General features: G+C 37.7%; 2 protein-coding genes across 2 annotated transcripts in view; both read left to right on the plus strand.

Moving 5' to 3' along the window:
* The first annotated feature begins 538 nt into the window (after nt 1-538).
* Nucleotides 539-5,201, plus strand: KRT20 (keratin 20). Its single transcript, XM_010296361.1, has 8 exons — nt 539-961; nt 1,728-1,810; nt 2,025-2,181; nt 3,300-3,461; nt 3,544-3,669; nt 3,819-4,039; nt 4,409-4,449; nt 5,104-5,201. Exons 1-8 carry the CDS (start codon nt 539-541, stop codon nt 5,199-5,201), a joined length of 1,311 nt encoding a protein of 436 aa, XP_010294663.1.
* A 2,597-nt stretch (nt 5,202-7,798) lies between these two features.
* Nucleotides 7,799-9,911, plus strand: part of KRT12 (keratin 12) — a 3,443-nt gene continuing 1,330 nt past the window's right edge. Inside the window, 6 exon segments of the mRNA XM_010296359.1 lie at nt 7,799-7,904; nt 7,953-8,215; nt 8,818-8,900; nt 9,147-9,303; nt 9,589-9,750; nt 9,849-9,911. Coding sequence (XP_010294661.1) covers nt 8,030-8,215; nt 8,818-8,900; nt 9,147-9,303; nt 9,589-9,750; nt 9,849-9,911 — 651 coding nt within the window. The 5' untranslated portion in view covers nt 7,799-7,904; nt 7,953-8,029.

Raw genomic sequence — 9,911 nt, forward strand, 5'->3', positions numbered from 1 at the left:
CTAATAATTTACACACTGTTCTAGACTGTCCTGAGGCCCAAACTATTGCTTACTCAATAGAAATATATCCTTGATTGCAAATATAAATATTTTAAGCCTCTTGTCATATACAGTCAACTCTCATTTTAATTTTATATGCTGCACATGGGGCAGGCTCATAAGAATCTGCTTGTTTGTTCAAAAGGACTGTAGAGTATGGCTGCAGGTATACTGTTATAAATGATTCAGCAGTTTATGTGTGTTTTGTCTTTTATTCAAAATAACAACAAAGCAAGCCAAGCTACCTGGGGAGTTTTTCTCAAACACAGATGAACAGATGAAAACCCCTTTACATTATGCGGAGTGTGGGGGCAATATGCTGTGTGCTATTTGTGCTGACACCAGTTACACTATGTGTCAACAAAGGTGGGGTTTATAACTATTGTGCTTCCTCTTTGAAACACAGTATAAAGGTTTACAGTGCACACACTGCTCTTCACTTCAGCATCTCCCTCTCTGTCTAGATTTAGCTGTATATTTTAGAAGACAACGAACACAAATGGCATTCTCTAACCGAAGCTTTCAGTGGGGTACGAGCACCCGCTTCCAACCTACTGCACCCAGTGTCAGTGGTTTAACCTCCAGGAAAATGGCCATCCAAAAGATTCAGGCACCTAGCGTCTATGGGGGAGCTGGTGGCTACGGCACCCGCATATCCACCAGCACCAACCGTGGACAAGGCTTCAGTGGGAACTTCCAGCTTAGTGTTACTGGTAGTGATGTGCTGCTTGCTGGCAATGAAAAATCAACTATGCAAAATCTAAATGACCGTTTGGCTTCGTATCTGGAGAAGGTGCGTTCTCTAGAAAAGGCAAACTCCCTGATTGAAAAGCAGATCAAGGAGTGGTATGAGAAGAACACCACGGACGTAAGGCATGACTATAGCTCGTACTTTAGAACAATCGAAGATCTCCAAAATCAGGTAAGATATCATATAGCCATCTATAAATATATGGATTGCAATTATCAGGGAGATAGATAATAATCTGTTGTAGAAAATCTACTTTTTTGAGTAGATGGCAATTGTCTTAGCTAAGAAAAATAAATGCTTTATTTTGATCAGATACATATTAATGAGAGATTTTACATAGTTTGTAATACTAGATTACAAACACGCAGATGTGAGTAATCTCATACATCAAAAATGTTTGCATCAAAAGTAATTCTATTCTTTTCGCCTTAGGTAATTTTAATCAGTGAAAATACTGATGGTAATTTACATATTTAAATATAGTTTAGCATCTCTGGATTTCAAAGCATTTTTTAGAAAAGAATGCCCAATGCTCAGAAAAAAATAATAGATCACTACTTGAAATAGTAAATTACCACTATAAAAATAAAATATTCCTACAGCGACCAGACTTGTCAAACTATGCTTCCAGTGAATTTCCTTGAATCTTTCCCCTCTTACTTTTCACCAGTTCTATTTCCCATCTTTTCAAAGCAGATCCCTTCCAAAGAGCAGTTCATCCCAACTATTTTAGATACCTATTTTATGACAGGATAATTTGCCTTTTAGAAAGCCCTAACTCCTTCCATGCACTTCCAAGGGAACTTAGCTTAAACCTTAGACAGCTAAAATTAAGCAAGATGAAGCCCTTAAACCCCATGCAGTATTAATTTCGAGAAATGGAACAAGTGTGCATTTATGTGCAAAGATTCATCACTTTTCAACCGTTGCTTTTTAGATTGCTGCTGCACAGTTGGAAAATGCAAGGCTTGTCCTGCAGATTGACAATGCCAAACTGGCTGCTGATGATTTTAGACTGAAGTAAGTTCCATGATCATTTCATAAATTCTCTTTCATGCTCCTCTTATTCATGAAAGCTTCTAGTCATTAGTATCAAAGCTGAGAAGTAAACATTTCCTAACATAAAGTTTAACAAAAAGAAAAATTTTACAACTAAGGCTGTAGTGGTTACCAATTCTAACATTTACATCAACAGTTGCATTTTCACGATGACAAAACAAGCCTTGTTTTACAGGTATGAGAATGAACAACTGCTCAGGCAAAGTGTTGAGAGTGACATTAAGGGACTGCTCCAAGTTCGTGATGACTTGACTTTGACTAAATGTGATTTGGAGTCACAGATTGAAAGTGTGAATGAAGAACTAGCTTTTCTTAAGAAGAACCATGAGGAGGTGAGAGCAGAGGAACACTGTCAGGGAGAGATTTTTTTAAGTGGCATACATAAACTCAGCCTCACTAGGAATAATGATATCTTCATCATTAATCTGAAAGAATATTACACTTACAGTGGGATTCAGCTCCAGTTTAGTACATCAAAATTTAGGTACCTATTCATATATTATCTATGTGAATGTGCTTTTGGTTCTATCATAATCAACTGTGAGACAGTCAATAAAACAGACATAGCCTATAGAGTGATTCAGCTCCCTGTAGAGCAAACACCTATTGGCTGGTCAGCTGGGACACTCTCTGGTCTCTACTGGTTGTAGCAGGAACTCCGGCTCATGCAGAGATACCTGCAAGTTAGATAGGTGTACTCAGTGTCTCTTAGAAGTCTAAGCTCAAACTGAACCTCACCCTTAGCATTACCTTTATAGTTTCAAAGACCTACAAAGGTAAGAACGTTCCACAACAATTGTTTATTTCCCCTTTCCAAGACACAAACTGAAATCCTAAATTCAAAATTACTCTTAACAAAATCTCAGTTATGGCATATGCCCAAGCTTTCCTCTTAATGTCATACTACCAACTTCAAAAGTGCAAATTCCTTGTCACATTGCAGAAAATATGTTCTTTAAGTACTCTATCAGAAAGATCCAACCTAGAAAAATAGCCAACCTAGCCATCCACTTAAAACTGTGCTGTGCAGGACTGAAGGATTTGTAACATTTCTGGAAGCAGTATAACTGTGTGTGGCACTAACTGACATCCGAGCTATTAGGCATCAAAGGCTGAATAGGAGTCAAGGTTTTCTTTAAGAATAATTTGTGGTTTAGGAGTTGCTACCCCACAAAGGTATGCAAAGGGGAACCATGACTTCTACACTCATTCCATAGATCTGGTCCTGAGGAAATAATCTTTTTATAATGTTTAGCTATTATATAGCATTTACTGCTACAAAATAAGTAAAATGTTCTAACATGAGGTGCACTAACCAGTACTTAAAAGGTGACTGTTATCTTGCCCTGAGGTGCTATTTAAGAATTACTTCTATGTCTGTAGAGTTTGAATTTGCATTCAGGTTTGAAAGTTCTCTGTAGCTGATGCTAATACATCCTCATTGCTGTAGGACGTTGACAGACTGCGCAAACAGGTGGGCAGCTCAGTTAATGTAGAGGTGGACGCTGCTCCAGGTATTGATCTTGCAACTATTATGGAAAACATGAGACAACAATATGAAGAAATGGCGGAAAAGAACCGTCAAGAAGCCAAAGAACAATTTGAAAAGCAGGTAAGGTCAATTACTTAAACATCAGCAAGAACTTCAGTCAGGTCTAGCGGCAGTTTACAGTCCCTCCACTTTTGCATTTCAGACAGAAGATCTGAAACAGGAAGTAGCGATCAACGTTGAACAGCTGCAAGCCCGAAGGAGAGAGATCACGGACCGGCAACAGATCTTTCAGGGTCTGGAGCTAGAATTACAGTCCCAGCTTAACATGGTAAATAATAAAGAACACTTGAAATAAGGATTGTGTTTAGTGGACAGTTACATGGACAAATACTGAGAGACTTTTCAATCAAAATGCTATTTTAACACAAAAATGTATCCTCTTGAATAATACATTTGTGTTCTTTTCATCGGCTGTAGAAAAAGTCTTTAGAAGACACTCTGGCTGAAACTGAAGCACGTTATAATTACCAGCTAACCCAAATACAGGAAACAGTTGCCAATTTAGAGGCTCAACTGAGGCAACTTCGAGCTGACATGGAGGGTCAGAATAACGAGTACGGTATATTGCTGGATATCAAGACACGCCTGGAAATGGAGATCGCCACGTACCGCCGTCTGCTGGAAGGAGAGGACAGCAGGTGAGGAAATACACGCACTTGCTTGTCAGTTTAGTTTCGTATGACAGCAAACAACATTGCAAATACTGTCTATATTCATGGAAGGTGAAAGTGTAAAATCTGCCACTTTCTGGCTCAGGAACTAGATTGGGCATATCTGCATGAGCTGAAGTCATGACATTGCAGAAATTAGTCTGCAGATTAATTTCACCTATAGCTTGTGCTTAGCAAGTTTTACTTCCACAGAGAAAACTCATTTAAACACCTGGTTAAATGTCTTTATGAAAGGACATTATCTGCCTTGATTAAATGTGCAGGAAACATACAAGGATGTTTCTTCAATATGTTAGATGCCATATATTTACATTTTTTAATTTATCATTTGAACAGACATTTCCAAGTAGATGTATCTACAGCACAGCTTGAAAAAGGTATGTCACACCAACTTCCTTATTTTTTGATGTCTGCCTGTTGAAATGTTATGGAACTAAGTAGCCTGAAATAAAACAACACGGTTTCAGAGCAGATAATCAACCGGTGGAATCTCACATCTAGAAAGCAATCAACTGTATGAATAGATAACCTATAGGGATTATACAAAGCCTGTTTTTATGTATATAACTCAGGTACCCAAAGTAAAACCACAGACTCCTCAAAGAGCCAAAAGAACGACTGAGAATTATTGAATTACCCTCTGGAGAACTTCAGAAGCATCTTCTTCTCTCCCCTGACTGCACAGGGAGACTAGGCTCCTAAATAAAGTACCTAGTTCAGTAGCAAAAATATCCATTTCAGTGTAAGTCTATTCCTAGGTCTTAGGTCTACAAGTTTGTGCTAAACTAAAGCAAAACTATTTAATACAATGTCCACTATAGTATTATGGGTAACATACAGGATGTTCAAAAGAAGAGAAACCATATCCTGTACAGCCCAAAAGTTTACTTCACAGTAACTGTGCATTGAAAAGATGCCTTTGTCCATTTTCTCATGGGTGGAATTGCTGCTAGTACTACAGTACTACTACTAATATTATTCTGTCAATATACATTGCATTTAATTAATTCTCTGCTCACTTTCATTACCAGAATCAAGTAAAGTCAAGAAGATCAAGACAATTGTTGAAGAGGTGGTTGACGGCAAGGTTGTCTCCTCTCAGATCAAAGAGATTGAAGAGAAGCCGTAAATGGCACCAGCAGAGAGGAGACGGCCTCTGAGCTCCTTGGAGCTGATGCCAAAACTAAAAGATTAAACTTTATAAAGAATCCCATCTAATCCTCCCTAAAACCCAGAAGAGTTGAAAAATGCCAAACTATCACATCTCAAACAATCTTTTTCCTTTTTTTTTTTTTTGTGTGGGAGTGTTAATAAAAGTCAGTAAGCTACAAAGTACAAGATTTTGGGTTTACTTACATAGTGAAGAAGTACCTTGATGAAAAAAAAACTAATCAGCCTATTGTAAATATATAATTGTTTCCAAAACAGATACAAAATGAAGTATTCATTTTCACTTACATCAGTCTTAAAATTACTTTAAAAACCTGCTCAGTAAAAATATGAAAGCTGAAGGACTTATAGCATGAATTTATTATAGCTTTTAAAATAATCTAAGTTAAATTTAGAAAAATACTGAAGCAATGATTACTGTTGAAGTTTCAAAGTGCTAAGCAGGTGAAAGTCATTAGATGAAGACATGGGACAAAATTTATTCATGTGCTTAACAAGCTCTTGATGGTAGTGGACTCTTCTGAAAGCACTATGAGACGTTTTTCTTCATTTTTTCAGACAGCTCACTTCGATAACTGGTGCCTTATGTCTTCTCACACTTTCAACATATTAATAAATGAAAAGTTTTTAGAAGAGGGCTGCTATTTCTGAAACTTTGATGGACACCTCATCAAAACTTTACAAAAAAGAATTTACCAGATAGAGATGATACACTTTCTACTGAATATTGAGTATGTTAGTTTAATTGCAATCCAAAGTTTAGCAATCTATTTTAGCAATCTATTTTTTCTCTTATGTACTAGCATGCTGATTCAGTGCACCTTTTCTGAACTTGAACTACCGTTCAAATGTAATGCAGCTTCACTTCAGTAAAAACTGGCTTCCAAATAAATAAGAAGTGTCAATTTGCATTTAATAATAAGTTAATTCAATAAGAATACATTTTGCCTTTCAGCTCAGAAACAAAAAGACCACCATCTCTATTAAACCTTTCTCTGCCAATAACTGCACGTACCCTTGCCCATACAGGGTGAGACTCCCATGCCACACCCAGGTCCTCAGTCCTAGGAGGCTGCGTTTTATTCTTGACAACATAAACACAAAAAACTCTTCCTTTTGAAAGCTCACCTGTCCAATGTGCTATTTACTGTGCATAAACAGCTGCCAAAGAAAATAATCCTTCGCGTTCACTATCATGAGTCACCGATACCAGGCTATCAATTAATTTCTACATAAATGCTTTACTTTAACCTTTGATCTACTGCTCAGAATACATTTCTGCCCAAAAAAAAGCACCCATGCTTCTGCATGTAGATAAATTAAGAATTAATACATTTCAGTTGAAAAATCCAATTATATAATTAAGCCAAGACAAAGAAAAAACAATTTTCTGTTTACCAAAACAACTTCAAAAGAAAAGTATATTGGTTTTGAAGTGTTTCCATGCCTAAACTTGTAACCCAGAAGGGGCTGTATTTGATCTTTAGATTTATATTATAAAAAGCACAAAATACGGAAAACATTTTCCTTATTTTGAGATATAGCAAACAATTTAGAAGAAACAATAGTTAGTTGTCAGCTCAAAAGTATAAACTGTTGCTATAGGCTATGCATATCACACAGAGATATTTCAATGATGAAAGGTTTAGGGCAGAAAACACAACTACAACTAATATTCAGTATAATCAAGTATATTTATGTTTTCATATTAAAGATCAACCTGCAGATCACTGAATGTCCATATGCCTCTTCATATGCTTCTGCTGATCACTTTTCTTACTTCTTTAAATAAAACGTACAGGGAGCACTAATCTGTCAGAGGTTCATACCAGAAAAGTGTTATGAAAAGAAACACATTTTTGACATGCACACTGGGTATGATATGAAAGGGATCACTCCACTGACTTGAGCATACTTCTATAATAATAGCCCCAAACCAAGAAAGCAATGAATATGTAATGACAAAAAAAATATTTGTGAAGGATTTAAATGCAAAAAGAAATTTTTGTGCTCTGTTGCACATGGCAAAACCTTAATTATGATGTCTTAGCTCTACCCCACCCACTTCCCCTCATACAGCAAACACCTGGAGGGCACCAGATTTCCACTCCCATTGGCAATTTAGATCAGCACATATCATTTAGTTTGGTCAGGACATACTAAACTGACTTCCCCTCCAAACAAGAGAGAGAGAAAGAATTAAAGACCTTCCTAGGAGGTGGGGACTACTACTGAAACACCCACTGCTTCCCTATATAAAGGTTAAACTGCTCTCTGATCTGCCTGGCTCCGTCTCGTACGCTTTGCATAATAGAGCAGGGCACCTTGAGCACCATGGCCCTTTCTGTGTGCACAAGTGGTGGACCCCGGCAATTCTCTTCTCGGAGTGCACTTGGCGGGGGATCTCTGAGAACGTCTAGTTCTAGTGGTGGCGGAGGCTTTGGTGCCAGTGGACTTGTGTTTGGTGGAGGATCTGGCGGAGGTTTTGGTGCTGCTTCTATGCTTGGTTCAGGCTCTGGCTTCAGTGGGGGTTTTGGGAGTAGCTCAGGTGGAGGCTTCGGGAGCAGCTTAAGCAATGGCTTTGGTGGAGGCTTTGGTTTAGGTGGTAGCTACGGAAGTGGCTTAGGCAGCGCTTTTGGTGGAGGTTTAGGAAGTGGTTTTGGCAGCAGCTCAGGCACTGCTTTTGGAGGTGGCTTTGGTAGTGGCTCAGGATCTGGTTTTGGAGGTGGATTTGGTACTGCTGGTGCTGGGGATGGTGGCCTTCTTTCTGGCTCAAAAAAAGAAACTATGCAGAACCTCAATGACCGCCTGGCTGCTTATCTGGACAAAGTACGATCTCTGGAGGATGCCAATACTGAGTTGGAACGCAAAATCCGCGAGTGGTATGAGAAAAACGGCCCTGGCACTGGTATCCCTGGATCCGGGAATGACTATAGTAAATACTATCCTATAATTGAAGATCTTCGAAACAAGGTAATAAAGCAATGTACTTAACGTATCTTTACATTTGTAATTCACCTAGTAATATTTTGGATAAAAATAACAAATAACAAAGTTCCAGAAACCAAGAGCAAATTTATGCTACAGTACCGATGCTTGTAATAACCGCTGTCACACTGCACTGGTATCATGTGTTGAATTTTTCTTGTATATTGATGGTAGACCTGTAGCTGTATCACACAATGCTGTGTGACTTGGTCCAATTTGAATAAAGGAGAAGGCGGTGATGGGATCCAGTTCCACAAACTCTTGGAGATTACAGAGTTTAAATTTTGATAGATTTCATATTTCTTACATTATATTCCTGAAATAGCGAGACTACCTGGTAAGGTCTTCAGAGATTATAAATACCTAGTCATAGAACACGAACCAGCATTCTACCATTAAGTGAAGCGTGCTGATCTGCAGAAGCTGAAAATCTGTCCTATATGTTTTCACAGTAAATTATACAAGAACCTAACAAATTACATTTAATATTATAGTCGTATTTAGCATAACAGTTATGTAAATAGCTACATTGAGCTGCAAAGCCATTGGGCTATAAAATCATTCTCTGAACATTGTTTGTATTCCAGATCATTAATGCAACTATCGACAATGCAAGAATCATTTTGCAGGTCGATAACGCCAGACTGGCTGCTGATGATTTCAGACTGAAGTAAGTATATCTTAGTACTACAAAAACTCTTACTAATATTTTAAGGAAAAAAATATTTTGTACAAGTCTCTCCTTGTAAAATACTTACATTTAACTAACTAATTTAACTAACATAATTATGAAACAATATTATAACACTTATGTGTATTCAGATTTCATATTAAAAGCTATATAAGTACATAGTAATAGTTTGCATTTGACCTCATTAACCACGTAAAAAATCATATTTAATTACTTTATTTACAGATATGAGAATGAAGTGGCTCTTCGCCAGAGTGTGGAAGCTGACATCAATGGTCTGCGCAGAGTTCTTGATGAGCTGACCTTGACAAGGGCTGATCTGGAGATGCAGATTGAAAGCCTGAATGAAGAACTGGCTTATCTCAAGAAGAATCATGAAGAGGTACTTTTTTTTTTTCTTTGTGAGTTTGTAACAAGGCAGAGGAAATTGTGAAATATCAAATGATTCCCTTATTTATGCCAGTGGGAGTTCCTTGGTTTCATTATTTGTTCTGTTTGCTGTTCTTTTTTGAATTTACTAAGTGAAAGAGTGAAAGAAATATGCGCACGTGCTACGGATTCTTGTTGACAGAGAATTTATATCACATATATTTCTTTACATATAGTTTTGGTAGAACTATTTTGCCTTGTATTAACAGAAACTTTTCTTGTTTTTAAATCTCTCCAGGAGCTTCAGGGCATCCAAAGCAGTGCCTTTGGCCAAGTCAGCGTTGAAATGGATGCTGCTCCAGGAATTGACCTGACCAAGCTTTTGAATGACATGAGGGGACAGTATGAAGTCATTGCTGAACAAAATCGTAAAGAGGCTGAAGCATGGTTCAATGAAAAAGTAACAACCAGAGACAGCAAATTCAGTGAAATGCATGTAAAAATAAGTTAAATATTTGGGACAGTAAAAGTACACTCTATCCTTCCTTGTCATTTCAGAGTGGGGAGCTGAAAAGGGAAATCTCCACCAATACCGAGCAGCTTCAGTCAGGAAAGAGCGAG

This window comes from Phaethon lepturus, unplaced genomic scaffold (genome assembly GCF_000687285.1).
Source record: "Phaethon lepturus isolate BGI_N335 unplaced genomic scaffold, ASM68728v1 scaffold21621, whole genome shotgun sequence".
Lineage (NCBI taxonomy): Eukaryota > Metazoa > Chordata > Aves > Phaethontiformes > Phaethontidae > Phaethon > Phaethon lepturus.

Bases quoted from the DNA above. Each gene is read 5' to 3' on its own strand.
- KRT20 (XM_010296361.1), top strand. From the start codon at position 539: ATGGCATTCTCTAACCGAAGCTTTCAGTGGGGTACGAGCACCCGCTTC. The intron at 962-1,727 runs GTAAGATATCAT...GTTGCTTTTTAG, and splicing joins TCGAAGATCTCCAAAATCAG to ATTGCTGCTGCACAGTTGGA. The intron at 4,040-4,408 runs GTGAGGAAATAC...TCATTTGAACAG, and splicing joins CTGGAAGGAGAGGACAGCAG to ACATTTCCAAGTAGATGTAT.